This window comes from Rhinopithecus roxellana, chromosome 13, assembly GCF_007565055.1.
Source record: "Rhinopithecus roxellana isolate Shanxi Qingling chromosome 13, ASM756505v1, whole genome shotgun sequence".
In the NCBI taxonomy this organism is placed as follows: Eukaryota; Metazoa; Chordata; class Mammalia; order Primates; family Cercopithecidae; genus Rhinopithecus; species Rhinopithecus roxellana.
The window spans coordinates 86973628-86998875 of record NC_044561.1 but is presented as its reverse complement, the minus strand read 5'-3'; the positions used below and the strand labels follow the sequence as shown (position 1 = coordinate 86998875).

Genomic DNA, 25248 nt, shown 5'->3' with positions numbered 1-25248 from the left:
TAAGCCAGAAAGGTGACTCCGGGCCGTGGAGTGCTGGTGGTGGTGATGTATCAGTACTGACAGCCATTACTAATACTTGTATTTGGCAGATAAGTCATTTGAACTACTGAGACTTTATTTTGGAAACAGTTCTTCATTTACTTTACGTCTCCCATTAGACAGGACAATGCCTATAAACTCTGGGCATCCCTTTACTGAGAGAAAAATAAAAGAAAAGCAGTTAGGAACTGGCCTGGCATTCTCACAGCTAAGCTGTAGTGTTCTCCCGTGGACCACAAACAATTTCAAAGAATATCAGCGCCAGACAAGGCTACTCTGTGACCATGAAGGATCAAGCCCAAAAAATGAAAATAAAAAAAAAGACCACTCCATAATAGTGTCAGATCAAAGACAAAAACATGAACACTGTGATCAAATATAATCAAATATTTCCTTTTCTGGGCTAATACAGTGCTTTCTATCATTCATACTTTTTATTGATATGCTATAGTTGCACATATTTTTGGGCTGTATGAGATGTTGATATCTGTATAAAATGTGTAATTTCAGGGTAACTGGAATATCCATCACCTCATTTTTCTTTACTTTGTGTTAAGAACATTACAATTCATATCTTCCAGTTATTTTGAAATACACAACAAGTTATAATTAACTATAATAGTCACACTGTATTATCAAATACTAGAACTTATTCCTTCTAATTGTATTTTTGTACCCATTAACCAACTTCTCTTCACCCACCTTCATCCCCTTCTCAGCCTCTGGTAACCACCATTCTACTCTCTATCCCCATGAGATCTACTTTTTTTGCTCCCACATATGATTGAGAACATGCAGTATTTGTCTTTCTGTTCCTGGCTTATTGCACTTAACAACTTAACATAATGACTTCCAGTTCCATTCATATTGCTGCAAATTCTTTTTAAGGCTGAATAACATTCCATTGTGTATATATACCATATTTTCTTTATCCATTCACCCACTAATGGATGCTTGGGTTGATTCCATATCTTGGCTTATCAATCATGTTTTTTTTTTTTTTATTGAGACAGAGTCTTGCTCTATCACCCAGGCTGGAGTGCAGTGGCACGATCTTGGCTCACTGCAGGTTCCGCCTCCCGGGTTCATGCCATTCTCCTGCCTCAGCCTCCCGAGCAGCTGAGACTACAGGCACCCACCACCACACCCAGCTAATTTTTTTGTATTTTTAGTAGAGATAGGGTTTCACTGTGTTAGCCAGGATGGTCTCGATCTCCTGACCTTGTGATCCGCACGTCTCGGCCTCCCAAAGTGCTGGGATTACAGGTGTGAGCAACCCCGCCCGGCCTCAATCATGTTTTAAACCTCATTCTGTTCTTCTTGCTTTCTAGATAAGCATTATTAATACACTCAATCAGAGAATTGCCCCCAGCATCCAATCCAGAACAAAGCCCTGTTTTCCTGCATTCTTCCCCAAATTATCTATTACAAATCCAAATTCTTAATAACTTCCTTTTAATACCTTCTTACTGAAAAGCTTGCATGGTTCCTGCGGTTCACATGGTTTTTCCTTGTTGTGGTAAATCAATAAATCTAACATTGCTTTAAAAATAGATGTATTCCTGGGATTTTTTGGCTGAAACTGATTGATACTTGTCTATTTCTTTCACAGGCAGAAGTCCAGGGCATACACCAAGTCAGCTGGGGACTTCCGAGTGGGCAGTCTTGCAGTCAATGACCTGGTAGACATGCCAAGAGAACTAAGCAGCTGTAAATAACCACTGTGTCAATCTGGAGGAACTGTGCTCCTTTCATAATGATCCTATGCCACTAATCTTTATCATTTTGGACAACAGCTCCACCATGATTAAATCTTTCAGAAAGTCATTTCTATTTTTCAGATTACAGTCTTACAGGTTGAAAGACAGGCTGGTATTACAGCCAGAGTTCCGGTATCTTCCAGGAATCATCATGAATAAGAATAGTGACACGATTTTAGTGTCTCTATTGATTTTGCAAGTAAATGTAATAAACTGAGATACTACTATTGTTACATTTCATGATTGCTGGGGAGTGGTGTTCTTTTGCCTTCCCTTGGCTCTTAAAACAGCTCTGAAATGTACCATAAGGCTCCATCATTTTCCTTGTCATCATTATCACTATCACCACCACCACAATCATCACTATCATCATGGGATCAACTAACATTTTTGAGTGTTTTTCTTTGTACCAGATTCTGTATTGCATATGCAATCACATTTAATTCTCAGTACAGCTCTAGGACAGGGTTATTATTATCCTCATTGTTCAGAGAAGGAAACTGAAACAGTGACATTAACTAATTCCAAAGGAGCAGAATCAGTGCTCAAAACTAAGATGATCTGCTCTAAGGTCCACACTCCTAGCTATCATATTTCTTTTGATCTATCTTGATGCTCAAGCTAAAGAGATGAAAATGGGGACAGAAGAGGTAGATTTCAGTTGCTGGCTGCTCCAGTTTTCTAGGCAGTTTTGAAGAAAATTTCCTAGGGTGTCTCAGCTTCTTACTTCCAAAAGTGACTGTACTATTCTGGAAAGTTTTGTGGTTTTAGAGGATTTCATTTTTTTCATTAATTATAGTTACTCTTTGAAATGATAGATGATTAAAATGATTAGCAGAACTATTTCCAAGTAGATAATGTTCTCTGAAATTAGAAACCCAAAATGCACCTTTCATCAATGAACAAAAATAAAACTGAAAACTCATTAACTTGGGGCTAATTTGGAAAGATTTTCTGATAATTCAGTGAAGGTGAAGCATGTGTGAAGTATAATGGGAGATTAGGAATTGAATTAGACATCAATTCTGCCGACTTCAAGTACTGAAGAGCACAGCAGGGAAGATGTGAGACATAAACATAGCTTTTGATACATGTAAAAAGTGACAGGAGTCTTAGAGAAGTAGAGGTGAGGTTTCATGAATGTTCCAAAGCAGTGCTATTCAAAGTGTGACCCATGTTTCAGACACTTTTACTTCAATTTAACTAATTTTATGTCTGCTGAATCTATATATATTAAAGAAAAGAATTGTACTTCTATTTTGTATGTCCTTTTTATTTATTGTTTTCTTGTAATTAATTGCCATTCATTGTGCACAAGTACTGATAAGTGATGGAATTAAATAACTGGTCCTTCATCTCTGGCAGTTTGAGAAACAGAATATTCTAGAAACATATGGTTCAGCTTGAGATGTTTCAGGCCCATGGTTAAGAAATACTACATACCACATTTATTAGAACTCAATTTGATATCCATTTGGATATACATATTTCTATACTATGGCTATGTGTATATTTATTATATATATATATATTTTATATAATATGCACAATATTTAAAGCCATAAAAATGTCTTTAAAGATATTCTAAGTTTATATTCTTCAGTAATTCACATAAAATGTCCTTTTTTATACTTTGGTGAATTTGACATACTCTTAAATCCTCACAAGAACAATGTGACATCTCATAAATAAACAAAGCTGTAAGCAACTGAGATTCAGATCCTTTTATTACTCACAAAGTGAATATTTGAAATCAGCAATCACAATAAACATCTTTCCTTGAACAAAGAAAATAGGATTATAAATAAAAGCCATCCTTACTGCCATGGTTACTTAAGAGATGAGGAAAGGGGTCTGTGTTATTAACTAGTTTCTTCAGTTCTAGAACACTACTTGGCCCACAGTAGGTGCTCAATAATTGCTGAATAACTGGAATGGTATTTAAGAATAAATAATTAGACAGTGGCTCTTAGTTAACACTGTAGTGATAACACTGGAAGGTGACTTTTTTCAACAGCAAAGGCATTTCTTTACAGGAAGAACCAACTCCATTCCAAACTTAAGAGTTAGTTGATTAAAAGAAGGGGTTTGTTCTAAAAGACAACTGAGTATGAACTGTGGCTTTGCCACTTACTACCTTTAGTGACCCTCTTTCTCCTCCCCAAGACATAGGTCTTCCCCTGTAAGATGAAGATAATGGTAGAACTCACCTCACAAGCTGGTTGTGAGGAACATGTGACAGGATATCATAAGCACTTTCCACTCATGCTTGGCCTTCATAAACAGCAGGCAAATGTGGGAAAGCCGGCACTATGTGAAGCATATGAAATTGCTGATACTCCACCATTTCTGGTCTACAACACAATGGCAGTTTCTAATGGCTCAACCTAAGTTACGCTATCTCACTGAAAATACATTAAGAAGCACCTTTTGCTCAAACTAACACATCAGAGACTAGGTACATTCTTTTCCTGTTACCTCCACTGCTGTACTGCCAACACATGTCTCCCAGGCAGTTGTCAGGGCTACCGAAAGGAATGTCTGGAGCCTGGGAAGCATGTCACATACGAGGAGTGTTGTTAGCACACGCCTCTGACTGCCCACAACATGCACAGTTACACTGAACTGGTTGAGCTGGGCCAGGATGGCAGCATAGGGCGATCTACCCATGTTACAAATCTTCTAAGATTCTATAGTTCTTTTTGAACAAAAGTGCTGGGAGCATTTAAGCATGAGATGTAAAGCAATCATTAGCTAGATTCTGAAAAAACTGGCTCCAGCTACAAACCAAAATTGGCTAGGTATCAGTGGAGAAGATAGAAGGTTGGCAATGAGATTAGCACTTATGACTCAATTTATACTCCTCTACCTACTAACTTACCATCATCACATTCTTACTTCTGCCTATATGCGGTGCAATATGTTAAATGTTACAATTTCCAGCCCCTACACTATCACCACCCACCACCAGACACACAACCAATACTCCTTGCTCCAAGGTAAAAAAACTAATCTCCAAAACATCTGACAACAGTAAGAAATTTCTGTTCCTATCCATCACTTCTAAAAATAAATATTTTAACAGACTTAACTTTTATAACTTGAGAGTGCCAAAATGGTGTTTATGTTTTTAACATGAAAACACTTTAGAGAGATAAGAAGAGGGATAATGGGAAGATGGCCGAATAGGAACAGCTCCAGTCTCCAACTCCCAGCGCGAGCGACAGAGAAGACCGGTGATTTCTGCATTTTCAACTGAGGTACTGGGGTCATCTCACTAGGGAGTGCCGGACAATCGGTACTGGTCAGCTGCTGCAGCCCGACCAGCGAGAGCTGAAGCAGGGCGAGGCATCGCCTCACCTGGGAAGCGCAAGGTGGAAGGGAATCCCTTTTCCTAGCCAGGGGAACTGAGACACACAACACCTGGAAAATCGGGTAACTCCCACCCCAATACTGCGCTTTAAGCAAACGGGCACACCAGGAGAATATATCCCACACCTGGCCAGGAGGGTCCCACGCCCACGGAGCCTCCCTCATTGCTAACACAGCAGTCTGCGATCTAACCCCAAGGCAGCAGCGAGGCTGGGGGAGGGGTGCCCACCATTGCTGAGGCTTAAGTAGGTAAACAAAGCCGCTGGGAAGCTCAAACTGGGTGGAGCTCACAGCAGCTCAAGGAAACCTGCCTGTCTCTGTAGACTCCACCTCTGGGGACAGGGCACAGATAAATAACAACAACAAAAAAGCAGCAGAACCTCTGCAGACGCAAATGACTCTGTCTGACAGCTTTGAAGAGAGCAGTGGATCTCCCAACACGCAGGCTGAGATCTGAGAAGGGACAGACTGCCTGCTCAAGTGGGTCCCTGACCCCTGAGTAGCCTAACTGGGAGACATCCCCCACTAGGGGCAGTCTGACACCCCACACCTCACAGGGTGGAGTACACCCCTGAGAGGAAGCTTCCAAAGTAAGAATCAGACAGGTACACTTGCTGTTCAACAATATTCTATCTTCTGCAACCTCTGCTGTTGATACCCAGGCAAACAGGGTCTGGAGTGGACCTCAAGCAATCTCCAACAGACCTATAGCTGAGGGTCCTGACTGTCAGAAGGAAAACTATCAAACAGGAAGGACACCTATACCAAAACCCCATCAGTACGTCACCATCATCAAAGACCAGAGACAGATAAAACCACAAAGATGGGGAAAAAGCAGGGCAGAAAAGCTGGAAATTCAAAAAATAAGAGCGCATCTCCCCCCTGCAAAGGAGCGCAGCCCATCGCCAGCAACGGATCAAAGATGGTCAGAGAATGACTTTGACGAGATGAGAGAAGAAGGCTTCAGTCCATCAAACTTCTCAGAGCTAAAGGAGGAATTACGTACCCAGCGCAAAGAAACTAAAAATCTTGAAAAAAGAGTGGAAGAATTGACAGCTAGACTAATTAATGCAGAGAAGGTCATAAACGAAATGACAGAGATGAAAACCATGACACGAGAAATACGTGACAAATGCACAAGCTTCAGTAACCGACTCGATCAACTGGAAGAAAGAGTATCAGCGATTGAGGATCAAATGAATGAAATGAAGCGAGAAGAGAAACCAAAAGAAAAAAGAAGAAAAAGAAATGAACAAAGCCTGCAAGAAGTATGGGATTATGTAAAAAGACCAAATCTACGTCTGATTGGGGTGCCTGAAAGTGAGGGGGAAAATGGAACCAAGTTGGAAAACACTCTTCAGGATATCATCCAGGAGAACTTCCCCAATCTAGTAGGGCAGGCCAACATTCAAATTCAGGAAATACAGAGAACGCCACAAAGATACTCCTCCAGAAGAGCAACTCCAAGACACATAATTGCCAGATTCACCAAAGTTGAAATGAAGGAAAAAATCTTAAGGGCAGCCAGAGAGAAAGGTCGGGTTACCCACAAAGGGAAGCCCATCAGACTAACAGCAGACCTCTCGGCAGAAACTCTACAAGCCAGAAGAGAGTGGGGGCCAATATTCAACGTTCTTAAAGAAAAGAATTTTAAAACCAGAATTTCACATCCAGCCAAACTAAGTTTCATAAGTGAAGGAGAAATAAAATCCTTTACAGATAAGCAAATGCTTAGAGATTTTGTCACCACCAGGCCTGCCTTACAAGAGACCCTGAAGGAAGCCCTAAACATGGAAAGGAACAACCGGTACCAGCCATTGCAAAAACATGCCAAAATGTAAAGACCATCGAGGCTAGGAAGAAACTGCATCAACTAACGAGCAAAATAACCAGTTAATATCATAATGGCAGGATCAAGTTCACACATAACAATATTAACCTTAAATGTTAATGGACTAAATGCTCCAATTAAAAGACACAGACTGGCAGACTGGATAAAGAGTCAAGACCCATCAGTCTGCTGTATTCAGGAGACCCATCTCACATGCAGAGACATACATAGGCTCAAAATAAAGGGATGGAGGAAGATCTACCAAGCAAATGGAGAACAAAAAAAAGCAGGGGTTGCAATCCTAGTCTCTGATAAAACAGACTTTAAACCATCAAAGATCAAAAGAGACAAAGAAGGCCATTACATCATGGTAAAGGGATCAATTCAACAGGAAGAGCTAACTATCCTAAATATATATGCACCCAATACAGGAGCACCCAGATTCATCAAGCAAGTCCTTAGAGACTTACAAAGAGACTTAGACTCCCATACAATAATAATGGGAGACTTCAACACTCCACTGTCAACATTAGACAGATCAATGAGACAGAAAGTTAACAAGGATATCCAGGAATTGAACTCATCTCTGCACCAAGTGGACCTAATAGACATCTATAGAACTCTCCACCCCAAATCAACAGAATATACATTCTTCTCAGCACCACATCGCACTTATTCCAAAACTGACCACATAATTGGAAGTAAAGCACTCCTCAGCAAATGTAAAAGAACAGAAATTATAACAAACTGTCTCTCAGACCACAGTGCAATCAAACTAGAACTCAGGACTAAGAAACTCAATCAAAACCGCTCAACTACATGGAAACTGAACAACCTGCTCCTGAATGACTACTGGGTACATAACGAAATGAAAGCAGAAATAAAGATGTTCTTTGAAACCAATAAGAACAAAGATACAACATACCAGAATCTCTGGGACACATTTAAAGCAGTGTGTAGAGGGAAATTTATAGCACTAAATGCCCACAAGAGAAAGCTGGAAAGATCAAAAATTGACACTCTAACATCACAATTAAAAGAACTAGAGAGGCAAGAACAAACACATTCAAAAGGTAGCAGAAGGCAAGAAATAACTAAGATCAGAGCAGAACTGAAGGAGATAGAGACACAAAAAACCCTCCAAAAAATCAATGAATCCAGGAGTTGGTTTTTTGAAAAGATCAACAAAATTGACAGACCGCTAGCAAGACTAATAAAGAAGAAAAGAGAGAGGAATCAAATAGACGCAATAAAAAAGGATAAAGGGGATATCACCACCGACCCCACAGAAATACAAACTACCATCAGAGAATACTATAAACACCTCTACGCAAATCAACTAGAAAATCTAGAAGAAATGGATAATTTCCTGGACACTTACACTCTCCCAAGACTAAACCAGGAAGAAGTTGAATCCCTGAATAGACCAATTGGCTCTGAAATTGAGGCAACAATTAATAGCCTACCCACCAAAAAAAGTCCAGGACCAGATGGATTCACAGCCGAATTCTACCAGAGGTGGTACAAGGAGGAGCTGGTACCATTCCTTCTGAAACTATTCCAATCAATAGAAAAAGAGGGAATCCTCCCTAACTCATTTTATGAGGCCAACATCATCCTGATACCAAAGCCTGGCAGAGACACAACAAAAAAAGAGAATTTTAGACCAATATCCCTGATGAAGATCGATGCAAAAATCCTCAATAAAATACTGGCAAACTGGATTCAGCAGAACATCAAAAAGCTTATCCACCATGTTCAAGTGGGCTTCATCCCTGGGATGCAAGGCTGGTTCAACATTCGCAAATCAATAAATGTAATCCAGCATATAAACAGAACCAAAGAGAAGAACCACATGATTATCTCAATAGATGCAGAAAAGGCTTTTGACAAAATTCAACAGCCCTTCATGCTAAAAACGCTCAATAAATTCGGTATTGATGGAAGGTACCTCAAAATAATAAGAGCTATTTATGACAAACCCACAGCCAATATCATACTGAATGGGCAAAAACTGGAAAAATTCCCTTTGAAAACTGGCACAAGACAGGGATGCCCTCTCTCACCACTCCTATTCAACATAGTGTTGGAAGTTCTGGCTAGGGCAATCAGGCAAGAGAAAGAAATCAAGGGTATTCAGTTAGGAAAAGAAGAAGTCAAATTGTCCCTGTTTGCAGATGACATGATTGTATATTTAGAAAACCCCATTGTCTCAGCCCAAAATCTCCTTAAGCTGATAAGCAACTTCAGCAAAGTCTCAGGATACAAAATTAAAGTGCAAAAATTACAAGCATTCTTATACACCAGTAACAGACAAACAGAGAGCCAAATCATGAATGAACTTCCATTCACAATTGCTTCAAAGAGAATCAAATACCTAGGAATCCAACTTACAAGGGATGTGAAGGACCTCTTCAAGGAGAACTACAAACCACTGCTCAGTGAAATCAAAGAGGACACAAACAAATGGAAGAACATACCATGCTCATGGATAGGAAGAATCAATATCGTGAAAATGGCCATACTGCCCAAGGTTATTTATAGATTCAATGCCATCCCCATCAAGCTACCAATGAGTTTCTTCACAGAATTGGAAAAAACTGCTTTAAAGTTCATATGGAACCAAAAAAGAGCCCACATTGCCAAGACAATCCTAAGTCAAAAGGACAAAGCTGGAGGCGCCATGCTACCTGACTTCAAACTATACTACAAGGCTACAGTCACCAAAACAGCATGGTACTGGTACCAAAACAGAGATACAGACCAATGGAACAGAACAGAGTCCTCAGAAACAATACCACACATCTACAGCCATCTGATCTTTGACAAACCTGAGAGAAACAAGAAATGGGGAAAGCATTCCCTATTTAATAAATGGGGCTGGGAAAATTGGCTAGCCATAAGTAGAAAGCTGAAACTGGATCCTTTCCTTACTCCTTATACGAAGATTAATTCAAGATGGATTAGAGACTTAAATGTTAGACCTAATACCATAAAAACCCTAGAAGAAAATCTAGGTAGTACCATTCAGGACATAGGCATGGGCAAGGACTTCATGTCTAAAACACCAAAAGCAACGGCAGCAAAAGCAAAAATTGACAAATGGGATCTAATTAAACTAAAGAGCTTCTGCACAGCAAAAGAAACTACCATCAGAGTGAACAGGCAACCTACAGAATGGGAGAACATTTTTGCAATCTACTCATCTGACAAAGGGCTAATATCCAGAATCTACAAAGAACTCAAACAAATATACAAGAAAAAAACAAACAACCCCATCAAAAAGTGGGCAAAGGATATGAACAGACATTTCTCAAAAGAAGACATTCATACAGCCAACAGACACATGAAAAAATGCTCATCATCACTCGCCATCAGAGAAATGCAAATCAAAACCACAATGAGATACCATCTCACACCAGTTAGAACGGCAATCATTAAAAAAATCAGGAAACAACAGGTGTTGGAGAGGATGTGGAGAAATAGGAACACTTTTACACTGTTGGTGGGATTGTAAACTAGTTCAACCATTATGGAAAACAGTATGGCAATTCCTCAAGGATCTAGAACTAGATGTACCATATGACCCAGCCATCCCACTACTGGGTATATACCCAAAGGATTATAAATTATTCTACTACAAAGACACATGCACACGTATGTTTATTGCGGCACTATTCACAATAGCAAAGACTTGGAATCAACCCAAATGTCCATCTGTGACAGACTGGATTAAGAAAATGTGGCACATATACACCATGGAATACTATGCAGCCATAAAAAAGGATGAGTTTGCGTCCTTTGTAGGGACATGGATGCAGCTGGAAACCATCATTCTCAGCAAACTATCACAAGAAGAGAAAACCAAACACCGCATGTTCTCACTCATAGGTGGGAACTGAACAATGAGATCACTTGGACTCGGGAAGGGGAACATCACACACTGGGGCCTATCATGGGGGTGGGGGGAGGGAGGAGGGATTGCATTGGGAGTTATACATGATATAAATGATGAATTGATGGGTGCTGACGAGTTGATGGGTGCAGCACACCAACATGGCACAAGTATACATATGTAACAAACCTGCACGTTATGCACATGTACCCTAGAACTTAAAGTATAATAAAAAAATAAATAAAAAAAAAAAGAAAACACTTTATACTTTTGCTAATAAACTCAAACACGAGGTCCAAATCTTAGAAATATCTTAATAGAAGGAAGATTAAAGCACAATTGAATGCCTACTTAAAACACTACTTTATACAGCTATATCACGGTGAGGTTCAGAAAGTTGCATTTCTGGATATTAATAATTGGTCAGATAATTTCTTTTAAGCAGACATCACATTTATTAGCTACTGCAGATGTTGCTTACTTGAATCCATGCGTGTTTATGTATTTATAACATACCACTAGGTAAAGTTTCATATAGGAATTTAAACACATGCACTTAGAGGAAAGGAAATATCTCATTTGTCTTTGTATTATATGTAACACCTACCACTGTCTCCAGCATGTAGTAAGGAATTAAATAAATGTTTGTTGAATTAAATGGGAAGTTCAGAGAAAATAACTAAGTTGATTTTCATATGAAAATAGTCGCAGGGAATTAACTCAAGAATCTCAGATTAACTTTCTATTAAAGTGAAGGTTACTTACACTTGCTCCTTGAAAAGAAGATAATATTCTAAGATTTAACAGTCAACATTAGGTGAAATGCATTATATTTCAAAAGTAAGTGCTACTTTCCATAAGGTGTGGAAGCTGTTCTCTAAAAGATAATGCCACAGATAAATAACAGTCACAGCCAAGGGAAGGAAGGGTTCCTTGCCTAGGCAGAGACATTAACATAAAACTCTGCTCATCAGCAGCTGATGGTTTAGAAGGGTTAAGTGATGAAGTATCAGATGTCAAAAGGACAAACATAGGTTCCACCTGAAAGCATTAACAATGATAGAGTGCCCTGAACTTTGCTCTAACTCAGGAAGTTGGAATGGAAAACCAAAGGTACCCAGTGCCGTGCTCACAAATGCACGGCACACAGAATGCCCAATCGGTCATGGCACAGCTGTGCACCATGTGAGTTTAACCACAGCCCTGAGTAGCCAGGGAGGACAACAATCTATTTTCTGTTGACATATAAAAACAAGTTTATAAACCATCATTTTCCACGTTTCCAATAAAGGCAGATCTAGTTAATGAAGGCAGGGAGGAGTTAGGTAAAGAAAATAATCCCCAGTTCTACTGTTATTTTTTAATTTTTTTGTAAGATACAATCAAACCTTTGAGAAAACTTGATCAAGCAGACCACTGCAATCATCTTTTCCTTGAAGACAAATTCTTCAGTTGGGTATCAGGATCATGCCATTCTAGGTTGAATTACTTATTCAGATGCGTAACTCTATAGTCTAACTCAAATGCCTCTACACATGGCTGCATCCTGAAACTCCTCTTTTATCAGAGTGGTTCTATATTCAAGATCTCAAAACTCTAAAATCCTCCTCATGGACAACAACCTCCCAGTCTTCCATTTCTCCGTTGCTCCCAGTTCTCTCCTTCTGCTCTCATGGGAACCCCCAGCCTCTAGAAATTTCCCTAATCCTTGTTCAGTGGCATGAAGTGCATGCCATGGGCAGCCAATTTTAACTGGCTGTCACCAGGAATGAGAATACCTACTTTCTATGTAGCACTTCACAATCCAGAAAGGGCTCTCTCAGGACTTTCCTTATTTGACTTTATTTCCAATAGGTCTTACTATTATTACTCTTAAAGAAGTAGCAAAGGGCCGGGTGCGGTGGCTCATGCCTATGATCCCAGCACGTTGAGAGGTTGAGGCAGGAGGATGGCTTGAGGTCAAGAGTTTGAGACCAGCCCGGTCAACGTGGTGAAACACCATCTCTGCTAAAAATACAAAAATTAGCTGGGTGTGGTGGGGCACACCTGTAATCCCAGCTACTCAGGAGGCTGAGGCAGGAGAATTGCTTGAACCTGGGAGGTAGAGGTTGCAGTGAGCCAAGATCATGCCATTGAACTCCAGCCTAGGCAACAGAGCAAGACTCCGTCTCAAACAAAACAAAAACAAAAACAAAAACAAAAACAAAAACAAATGAAGTAGCAAGGGGAATTCTGGGGTCTCCCTGAAAGCTTCCTGATACTAGGTTGTCATTAGCTGTCTGTACTTCTGCCCCTTGTCTGCCTCAACGGTTCACAATGGCAAGACAGTGACCAATAAGCAAGGACCAGCCATGATCATGCTTTCACCATTCTTAAAGAAAACAACTGGTCCCTGGCTTGGTGAAAAGACTCAGCCTCATTAGCATCTCCAACCAAATAAGCAACTATATCCCGAAAAAGAAATACAAACTAGATAAAGCAGTCAACAATGTGCACTGGCAGTGAGGCAGCCCGAAAAACAACAGTTGTGTTAAACCAGAGTTCTACATGTAGTTGGCTTGGAAGATTAAGTTAAAATAAGTCGAATGAAACCTACCCATGACTAAAATAGGTATGTGTCTTTTTGCTTCCAACTCTCTTGAAAAAGCAACAATGATGTAATACTATAAATCTTCAGTTAATTAATTCCAAGATTTTGCAGCAAGCTTTGTACTCTTATCCTGTATCACATACCATCTGTCTATGGTGAATATTTAGTTCTCACTCACATCCTACTTCCTAACCCTTAGAATAAATGTATCTTCTTAAAAATAAGAAAAATGTTCCGCTAGACCAGAGGAAGATAAGGACTTGTATTTTAAACAAGCTGATATCATATCTTCATAATCTACTGCTGCCATCTCCTGTGTTAATGAGGCAGCACCTTCACACTTGTGAAGAAATGTAATAGTACTTAACAGAAACAATTCTTAACGGTCAGATGGCACATTTTCTACATACATAGAGGAAAAGCAGCTTAATTCTGTTACCTCTAAGTGACTTCGTCTCTCAGCAATCACACGTTCATCCTTATTTCCAAATAGTTTCTTTGGAGGAAATTCAAGGGCAGCAAGCTGAAAAAGACATTTTAAAAGACATGCATTAACACCACACCTATTAATTGTTGGGCTATTATTAATCTATTATTTGAAATCTCTTCCATGGGGTGAAAATAAAGAGGCTGAAAGTTTAAAGATAGTGGGTTCTGCTTTGCTTTATCACCAACTGTGTGACCTTCAACAGATAAAGCAACCTTGGCTCAGATTCCCCAGTGGTCAAATGAGAAGACAGGACAATGGGAACTCCACGGAAGAATGAAACTGATTCTCAACATTCTGTCTCGGTGACATACCAGACTCTGTGCCAGGTTGTGTTTTATACTTTTTGTTTTTTAAAACATGTTTGTTCTTCTTTCAGTCCCCCTTTTTAACTAGAATTCAATTAGTTTTGTGTTGAAATAATAATTTGAAAATTCAACCTATACACTACCTGAACATTCTGTAAAATCGTTTTCAGACTATTGCTAAGGTTCTCTAAATATTCAGTACTGTCTTTTCAGTTACCACTGCGAATGAAGACTGCCCATGTGAAAAGAGGACTTCTCTCTGCATCTTTTCACCTTGCTTCCTAAAAGTGAAGGTTCAGATTTCGTTTTAGCTTGATCTTAGCATTTCATAGTATTTCTCTTATGCTTTCCTTCTTGAACGTACAAAAATTATCAACAATAAGTTTTACTACAGATTCCCAGGCAAGAGAGGATTATATAATCTGGCGAGAATCCAACTAGCCAGTGTTGCCTTGGCTGAATAAATGCTAAGGAGCAATAATTGTTGCAGTTGCAGAATTCACTATTTCCTTCCTTTCTCAATTTGTCGGGACCAGACAAATTGAAGCCAACGAAGCATTACCAAGAAAAAAATGAGCATTTCTTCCATAATGTAGGGCACAATATGTCACAAAATTCCAATTTTATGTCTATGCAAATCACTAAGTTGATTTAAATTTATATTGCCACAGTGGGAGTCAAAAATTAAAGACTAGCATCTGTATATATAATACTTTTAAAACATAGTATTAAAGTATAATATACATACAGAAAAGTGCACATATCACAAGGGAAGAACTGGATGTGTTTTCGAAATCTGAACAAGCTGTGTAACCAGCACTTGGATCAAGAAACAGAACACTGCCAGCACCCCAAGAACTGCACTTGCTCCCTTCCAGGCACTTCCTCTCACCCCTACAAAAGTTAATGCAGGCCTGACACTATGACAATAGCATTGTTTGTTTTTTTCCTACTTTTGAACTTTCTGTCAAAGATGTCATACAGTATGAACTCTTTTGTGTCTACCTCCTTTTGTTCAGCATCATGTTTGTGAGATCCAACCATGCTGTTCTGTGTAGCAATAGTTTGCTCATTTTTACTGTGGTATGGTATTCCACTATGTGAACATTCCATAATATATTTGTTCATTATCTTGCTGTTGGGCTTGTTAGCTTCCAGTTTTTGGCTACTAGAAATTGTGCTGCTATGATCACTTTCCTATAAATCTTCTGAGAAACGTATGTACATATTTCTGATGGTCATACTCTTAAGTGTTGGAAATGCTGGGTTATATAGCGTGTGTGTGTGTTCAGCTGTATTTGAAACTAACAAATGGTTTCCAAAACAGTTTTAGTAACTGACACTCCTATCAGAAGTGACTGAGAGATGTGGTTGCTCCAGATCTTCACCAGCACTTGGTACTATGGTCGTCCTTCTTAGCAGTGCTGGTGGGTCATGTCTATTGTGGTTCACATTTGCATTTCTCTGCTGACTGATGTTGTTAAACATCTCTTTACCTGCTCATTGACATCTGGTTAGTCATTTTTAGGAAGTGTCTGTTCAACTCTTTTGTCCATTTTTAAATTCGTTGTGTGTCTTTTCCTTAAGTAAGAATAACTTGCCTTTTCACTCTCTTAAAGTTGTCTTTGATGACTTTATAGCCTGTCTTAAAAGTTGACTGAAGTTGGGCAGATGTTTGTTTCATTCCCTCTAGTGTTCTTTCTACCAAAGCAGAGAAACTTTGGAATGGGTTGAAGGTAACACCAAGGGATGGGTTTCCCCATCTCTGTTTCTCACCAATGTTTAGTTGGTTGACATCCAACTTTAAAATCAGTTGAAGGTAAAGTGAAAGACCATGGGCACTGAGGCAAGACAGACCCCATCTGAATCTTGGCTTGACCACTAACCAGCTTACTAGCTACGTTTCTCTGAGCCCGAGCATTCTCCGCTGAAATAAAACCATAGAAAATGAAACCAAACTTTAAAAGGGTTCCATGAAGATTTAGTGAATGGATTTTAGCTATATTATTAGCTGTTAGAGATCTGGTAATTACTGAGCAAGTGGCACGCCCACATTCCCGTGTGGCCTCTCTGCATCCACTGGGAAGCCGTGGTAACGTGGCTTCAAGGAGCAAAGGGTTTTCCGGAAACTGGCCTCACTGGCACAAACACACTCCCCCCATGTTGCAGCTCAGAGAAGACAGGTATAGCAGAGTTCATCTTCCAGCTCCCTCCAGCCTCCATCTCCTCCAGTACAAATGTACCTCCCGCTTCCCCCGATGCTGTGGTACTGAAAGCTCTGCAAGCATGCTTTCACAGTTGGTTGTTTTGTCGTTTTCTTTATGTGGCTGATGAGGTGATGTGGTTTCTGTCGGGGGAAATTTATAGTCACACTCACATGATCAATCAGAAATCGTGCAATAAAAGGACTTTAGGCAGTGGAAGTGGGGAGGGAGCAAGCATTCACTTCTCCTCCTAATCAATAGTGGCGTTCCCTCTCCAGACCCAGATGGAGGCAAGCATTCGGTGCTATTAATATTCAGCCTGTGAAATAACTATGTGTAAATAATGTACAACACTCTTGTTCAGATTTTAGGAGGAAAAGGCCAATTCTAAGTGACTTTCAGGCCTATAATCACAGGACCATGACGCTCAACTGTCTGACTTTAGAGTTTAAGACACCCGGGCCCAGAGTTAAGTGACTTGGAAAGGCTCAGAGTCATGGGGGCAAAGTCAGGACCGACTCCAGGCCTCTCGGGATAAAGCTATAAGGGGTGTCTGCAGTGCATGAAAGACACTGTCGCAAAGTCTTTGGGGATCTAGGGTAAAGATGAAAGAGAGTGATTCCTCCTAAGTGTATGTAACCAGAAACACGAACATACCACTCCAAGGCAGTCATCAACAGTTCCAACAAGAGTTGTCAATGGGACCCTGCTGAGGACCTGTACCCCTGCTATTCTCCACTCACAGCAGTGGAGAACAGCAGGAAGCAGGATAGGGCTGGAGCTCCCCAGAAGTCCATTCCAGGACATACAAAGTTAGTTAGCAACTATCATCTTAACCCTCTCCAAGTAAAAGCTAAGAACAATGGTAGCTATCTTTATAATAAAGTATGGGTAGGATGGAGAAAAGGACAGTTGCAGAAGTTCCAATGAGGCTCATGATAGAAATGTGAGCTAATGGGCCCACGGCCTATAGGTGGAGCTGGGACATGAACAAGCCAAAGAAGAAAGCCAAGGCCATAATGTAAAATATAGGAAAAACATGCCCCCATTAAAATAATGATGTTTACATCAGAAACAGCTTCAACTGCAACATGAGTGAGTCCCTTTCCTCTGATACAGTGGAAACCACCTCCATGTCTCCTCTTTAGAGAATCCTAACAGTGCCACTTAGGCCTTGCTATCTATAAGCTCAGGTTGGACAAGATGAAATTGCCAGTTCTGTAAGTTAAAAAATGTTGAATATCAGCAGTTTCATCTAGCTAAATCCTGCATAAAACTTAGACACTTAAGTGACTGCTAGGGTCACTTCATTTTCCATCAGCTGTGCTATCTGCCAAGTAGTAAAAGTATCTCATTTGATGGCTGCTGATCAGCTATACCTAAGCCAATCCATTTGAAAAGAATATTTTTCTTAAGGCACTCAAAAGTAAAACAAAAACTAGAAGTATCTTATATTTTAAAACATACTACATTAAAATAGTGAAAGCTATTGGGATAGCAGGGCAGGTGGCACAGGAGGCCATCTGGGGAACAACAATAGCTGACATAGAAGATAATACAGTCACATTCCTAAGTCCATCCTCCTAAAAGAAAAAAAGAGCATCATCTTTACTTGAATTGGCTTCCTCAGCTCAAATAAAGGAGTCTCTGAAAAATGAGGACTCTCATGTTGACCTGCTGAATGACTGGGATGAAGAAGGTGGAGAGCAGGGGCAGGAATTACTGCTTCATTCCTAAAATAATAATATAGCAAAACCCCTTACACCACAGGTTAGATAGCCAGAGTACAGAAGAGGGCTGGACTATTATCACTCCACAAGTGCAAAGCTATTGCCTCATTTGTTTCAAAATAGATCAACAAAAGCAATTCTCTGTAGGATTCATTTCTGAAGTGTAAATGATTTAAACTGCCTAAATAGTTTCAAAAAATGGACAATTTACTAAGATCAAAAGAGTCACTGGTCAGGACAAATAACCGTGCCTGGAAGACCAAACAAAACAACCAACAACCAAAAAACCTTTTCCATTTTGCTGAAAGTGCTGTTTTCTGAAATGTAACACTTCTGACAAATTAAGAATATAAGAGAGGTTCACAGAAGACACGATTCTGAATTGTCCCTGACCTCTCTACCCATATCCCCCACACACCAACATCTTTTATTTGGTTTCTTGTGTTAAATAAAAAGTTTAAAATGAAATCAGAAATATTACCTGAACATTTTCATTCCCTCTCAAGTACTTTATATTTACACATTTTCATTTTTATTGCCTCATTTTTCTAATAGAACAGATATTCTAGTTTTGATTTTCTTGAGGAAAGTACTGTCAGGAACAGTGAACGACAATCTGTAGGTGGAGAGACTCCTCTTGGATTTCTCGGTAGCCTCTGACAAAGGAGATACAGTGTCCTATATTTCAAGAAATTTGAGTTCCTGAAGTTCTATATATTCCTCTCAACAACTACATTCTAAAGGGTGTCAGGTAAGTATTTCTGAATTACATAAAAATGTTCAAGATACTTGGGATTCAGTAATGGAGGAAAAAGAATTTCTTTCTTTCTGTAAGATTTCATTTTCATAAAGAACAAGCATCATCATTTCCCCTTATAACTTTTTTGGAGACAGTCTCATGTTGAAAAGCATGACTACACCAAAAATAATCTTTCTGCACGCCATAAAAATTGGTGAAACCATTCTGGTTAAAGATGGTGGAGCAACGACTCGATTTGTTCCTTTCATCTTCTTCAAAAGCACCGCTACCACCACAAACACTGTCTCTGAACTGGGAAACCGCCACAGCTCAAATGATCGGCCAGGCAGCAGCATCCAGAAGACCACCACGGAGAGAAGAGATGATGGCAGACAAGGGTGGCCCAGAGCCACCCTCACACTCACCTGCATTCCGCCCATGCTGGGATTAAAGAGACTAAATACGGGGATGAGAAAAAGATCAGGATGCAATTCCACTTAAGGAAGAAGGTGAGCAGGGGCTGTGAGAGGAGGAGCCTGGGGAAGTCCCTGTCTCCAGCGACAGAGGCAGGAAAAGCCAGAGAGCAAGCGTTTGGCTTTATCGCCCACAGCCAGCAACTCCACAGCCCCCATGAACCAGAAAACAAGAGAAGATGTGTCTCAAAGTGAAAGAAAAAATTGGTGAAAACAGTTTCAGGACAATTCTAAGTGGTGTGCGCATGCCACAGCTGCCCTACTCCTCCCCAGCGTCTGCGTCTCCTTGCTCCCACAAAGCACTGGTGTTTTCCCACAATTAGTCTACTTCCTTTAAAGATGAGAAATAATCAGAAGGAACCAAAACTGAAACTATGTGTAAAAAGGGTGAGGTGAGGTGACATTGAATGAAACATAAGCAAAAGGCAGCTCAAGAGGATACACCGTAAGTGGGATCGGCCAAAGCTACCCAGAAGGAATTCGGAGAATTAATAGTCACGTAGGAGCCACAAAATCCATCTCTAAATAGAGCCCAAAGAAGTAAATGATACACACGTTGAAAGAAGAGAAAATAAGGGTTAAAAAGAGGAAGAAAAGCAAGCCGGTTCTTGGAGAAATGGCTGATTCCAGGATGGGGCAGGGAATACAGACGATGAGCCTGCAGCAGCCTGTGGTGCCAGAAAGCACGACGGGCTTGAAAACAAAAACCCAAGACGCGGTGTCTCACAGGAACACAGGCATCAAGTGAAAGAGCTCCCAATGGCCAAAGCTGAGACAGTTTGAAAAAGAAAATTAAAAAGAAAAAGTATTGGTAGATAACCCAAAATAGAATAATTGAATAAATAAATGGTGTGTTTAAGATTCACTTTGAAAAATAAAATAAAATATTGGTGGGTAACCCAAAATAGAATGACAGAACAAATAAATAAATGGGTAACTCAACTATCATTTCAGAATAATTCCAAATAATTTATGTAGATGTTTCACCCTCAGTAAAGTAGCCCATTATTTCCCCACTCCTGAAATGTGTGCCGTGCATAGTGACTTCCTTCCAAATAATACAGCGTGGAAAGGAAGAAAAACAAGTAACTTTACAGTAGAGAAACTTCAGCCACGTGATCAAGTATCAACAGTGGTAAGTCATACTGATAGTATACATCCTTGAGATGATATGATAAAAATACCATTTTTACCTCTGTGGTTTCCCTCCCAAAAATCCATAACAAGTCTTCCTCAAGAGTGTCAAGGTCACTGAAAACAAGGAAAGTATAAGAAACTGTCATAGTGAAGAGGGGCCTATGGAGATGTAACGACTAAATATAATGGGGAGTCCTGGGTGGGATCCTGGAACAGAAAAAGGCCATTAGGTAAAAACCAAGAAAATGTCAATAAAGTATAGACATTAGTTAATAATAATGTACCAGTACTAGTTCACTAGTTATGACAAATGTACTATACTAATGGCAGATGTTAATACTAGGGGAAACTGAGTGTGGTATATGAGAACTCTGTACTATCTTCAGATTTTTTCTATAAATCTAAAAGTATTCTAAAATAGGACTTCTGGTTTCTGATCCTACACACGAGGAGCTGAAAAGTTACTCCTGTCCTCATGACAAGAAAAAAGCTGAAAAATAAATGAAGATCAACAACTTTTCTTAGATCCAGTGGAGAAGTGAGATCATAGGGCAAACTACTGCCCTCAGACTGCAGAGACAGGCAGGTGAACACAGAGAATCGTAACTCAGCCTGGCACTGAAGCCTGCTGCTGGAGCCAGTATTGGTAGAAACACTATGAACAGTAATTCCAGAATCACTGGAGGCTCAAATATAGACTAGTGTGATTGTTAAAATCTCTGAGGGTGGCCAGTCTTGAGGAAGGTCTCCACACTTTTGAGAGTTTTACCTCCAGGAGCCCCACCAGGTTCTCACTGTGAAGTTGGATTCTAGTTTTCAAATGATGTGTTCTCACTGTGACACTGGGGGATCGAGCAGGGGAAGGAAAAAGTAACCATTTTTAAATACTCCCAGGGCGCTCTGTTCTTCACAAGGCTTGCTCTCAAGAGAAAGTGTTTTACCAGCACCTAACTACCTTAGGTTTTACCAGAGCCTAACCGACCAGGGCTAAGTGAAACGCTCGATGCAGGCTCACGAAAAGACTGAAAACTACCCCAGGACTACAGAACGCTTCCTCTCACCGTATCTTACCATCACATCATGGGGCTGCTGTATCACAGGGGATTACAGCTGAAAGAACTGTAAGCCTCAGACCCTATTTTAAAAGACTCCAGGAAAGCCCAAAGACAACAACGGGAGACAAAAACAAGGGCACTAGAGGAAATTTTAGCCTCTGACACCACATCTATATCAACCAGTAAACCCAGCCTATATCTTAGCCAGATAAACATAAAACCTCAGACTAAAAATCAATCTACCTCAATTCCTTTTGCCCAATATATCATGTCTAGCTTTCAACAAAATATTACAAGGCAAATTAAAAGGCAAAAACACAGTCTAAAGCTATTCTAAAATGAAAAAAAAACTTTAAAAAAATCAGTGCCTCTGCACCTTCCTCTCTTCCACAAAAAAAGGTAAGCCAGCAGGACTTAACAAAGAAATGGAAGAAACAAAAACATGATGGGAATGAAAGCCCCAGTAGAAGGAACAAGTGCAGAACAAGCACAATAAAAAGAGATTAGTACGTAGCACACAGAGTTGAGAAAACAACAACACAAAATAAAATGTGATAAAGAAATGTGACCCAAAAAGTTTCTATCTAACCAAAGGGTCTTTCAAGTGCGCAGGCTACAAATACACATTCTCAAGCAGATAAGAACTCAGATAAAACACATCCAGGCGCATCTTTCAAAAACATACTGAATGACCAAAAATATCCAACCATGAGATAGCACAATGTAAAGATCTCAGAATATAACTTAAAAAAATTGGGAGGTGGGAGAAAATAAAGTTAATTTTATCTCTGTTAGAAGAGTCAAGTGGTAAATTTATAAAACGGAAACACATCATTTGAAAACTAGTGACCTTACCATTTCAATTTTAAAAGTAATCTTAAAGTCACATATATTTTAGAGACAATATATCATGTGGTGAAAAAAATTTAATTTGAAGTTCAGCAATTTCTTCAGTTTTCATTTTCTTTCACTTCTGTTCAAGTAAAATTAAATGTAATGTTTATACTTAAAAATAGCAGATCCAGAATAAACACAATGTCATAAAGTTGTTTCACTCTTTTTCCCTATTCTTCGATTTTAAGTTCTTTTTTGTCAGTCTACATCTCCATTCTCTTATCTGTGCCTATTCATTTTGATACTTAAAACAATGTTCATTAAATGGTAACATTAATTATATTTATAGAATCATTTTGGGATAATCTTGCCTTTTTTCTTGTATTTCCTTGTATTATATAAAATTTTTATAAATGAACATGCATTTTTATAGAAACAGTAAAAAATGATTATTCTTTTTACAAACTTAATGGAAGAGTTAAATGAACACCATATGTCTTTTTCTTTTAATAACCTAAGATTTGGGGCAATTGGATTTCAAGTCTCAGCTCAGCAAATAGCTGGTTGTATAATCTGGAGCAATGTATAAAAACTTCTCTAGTTCCTAGTTTCATCATCATGAAAATGAAGAAATTGAACCAAGATGTTTAAGTTTCATTTCAGTTCTGAAATTCTATAACTCAGATGCTGATGATTAAAATCTCCCTACACAGTGTTAGAAGTAACACTTTAGATACCATGGAGATATTTTACCTATTATTTTGGCTATACTGCTTTTGAGGAAGTTATCTTACTTCCTATGAAATCTTCATAGTATTCTCATTTCAAGTCAGGCTCAGATGTGCAGAAGGAAGATGGGGCCTGACATAATAATGAAACATTACTTTTCAAGAGGTTGTAGAACAGAAAAAGGACAGACACAAACAGAATGCAGTATTCATGAGAAAACCCTTAAAATGGCATCTTTTCCTGTTATAGCTATTATTTTAACAGCAGGAGTGGGAAATGATGCAAAGATATTTGAGCTCTTATGGGAAAACTGTGTATTAAAGTTAAAAATGATGACTGAGGTCAAATAAATTGGATATTTGTGATGTATATGATAGGCCTAGAGAATGCTGAAGGAGAGTTTAACAACAGCCTTATGGCCTACTTTGTCTCATGATAAAATTGGGTTATGCAGAGTAAAACACAGGAAACAAACAAATGAGGATTACAATAACATATTTCTTAGGCCTAAGAAAAGCATAATAGCAAGTTTGTTTTATAATTCAGTAAATAAAATATATTCAAAAGACAAAAGAACTGAAATAAAAGCCATTAAAACAGGAAATCAATAATTTGAGGCCTACTGATTTCCAGTGAAATCTGCCTTTCCCTTCCTCAGTGCTTGTGAAGTCTAAAATCCCAAGTAATTAGCTTTATTTTGGATGTTTAACCAACAAGCCTCTAAATTTTTGGTTGAAAAACAGATCTATATGAAGAATTTTCAAAAGAGTAAGCTAAGACAATCAGCATTTACTTAAATATTATAAGCTATTTTGTAATATAATTATTTTACAACTATTTGTGAATCCCAGGGTTGGGAATTATGAAAGCATTGAGGATCATCCATCTAGCAAGTTAGCTAGCTATATGTATATGTATGCATATTAAAAATATAGTCAGCATTCTCTCTGCTGATATTGTAATATTTCTTAATGATCTCAGAGTGAAATTTTCATCTACGAGTTGACTTTTCTCTTCTGATTCCCAGTGAACTGACACAGCCCAATTTTCTTCTAACAGTTACCAGGCTCAAATCCTGACTTCAATGTTTATTACATTATAATTAGATAGGTCAGCCAGTCTGCTGCCATCAAGAAGACATGTAATGGAAAAATGTAATGGAAAAGTTTCCTGTTTTTGAAAGCCTTTTCTCTTGGCAAAGTTCACATTTCAGTTGAGCCAGACCCTGTATTAAGTGCAGGTGGTCTTGGAGGCAACAGACAGCATAAGCCATTTTGATAAACGGCATTGCCATTACTTTGGATATAAATAATGGCGGCCCTAAAATATAGAAAAGAAATTAAAATGGGTAATAAAAAGCCTTGCCTATCTTTTATTATTTTTAGCAATTGAGCAGCTAAAACTGGGCTATAAATCACTGAAGGAAAATTGAGAACTAATAAAGTTGTGGAGTCTTTACTAATAAAAGGAAAACATTTGACTTCTGTTAACACTCGATAAAAGTGTACTTTGTTGTCATTCCTCATTTACTAGTCATTTTCTTTACTCCTGTGATATCTGGCTATCTAACTTTTACCCAATTGTTAAAGATTAGAAGAAAAAATACAACATAGTACTCGAACTGGTCAAATCTGCTATAACCTGTCTTTTGCAAGTAGACCCACCTACATGGTAACTAGCAGCTTTTGAAACATCCGCACCCTGGAGGCTTGTGGCTGTAAATTTAAGCCATTCCAGCTTTTGAGAAATGCAAATAATAAAAACTCATCAAAAGGCTCTCATAATTCTCACATCTGACTAGATGGAAGCATTTCTGACTACTCAAAATTAATAGCAGCTCCCACGGCCTTATAAGAACAGCTGTCACTGAGAAATATACTCACAAACAAATACGCAATTCTCTTCCAAGTTTGATTTGTTAGAGGCATAAAGCAGCAACTCTTCAGGACAACCTAGCTGGATTAATAAGGGAGTAATGAGCTACCTTTAACCCTGATAGGGTAACTTAAGCCCGTACCATACAATATTTAGGAACACCTCTTCTGAACCTAGACCAGAGTTTGCA

The 25248-nt window shown here is 39.1% G+C and overlaps 1 protein-coding gene and 1 long non-coding RNA gene across 4 annotated transcripts in view; one reads left to right on the top strand and one right to left on the bottom strand.

Moving 5' to 3' along the window:
• The window catches only part of LOC115892905, a 31238-nt gene extending 28250 nt beyond the window's left edge, over window positions 1-2988 (top strand). For both annotated transcript variants that reach the window (XR_004052835.1, XR_004052834.1), the window contains one exon: window positions 1652-2988. This is a non-coding gene — a long non-coding RNA (uncharacterized LOC115892905). The remainder of the gene's footprint in view (window positions 1-1651) is intronic.
• KIF16B (kinesin family member 16B) overlaps window positions 1-25248 on the bottom strand; it is a 317342-nt gene that overhangs the window by 32799 nt on the left and 259295 nt on the right. For both annotated transcript variants that reach the window (XM_010381460.2, XM_010381461.2), the window contains one exon: window positions 13927-14010. In XM_010381460.2, the coding sequence (XP_010379762.1) occupies window positions 13927-14010 (84 nt within the window). The remainder of the gene's footprint in view (window positions 1-13926; window positions 14011-25248) is intronic.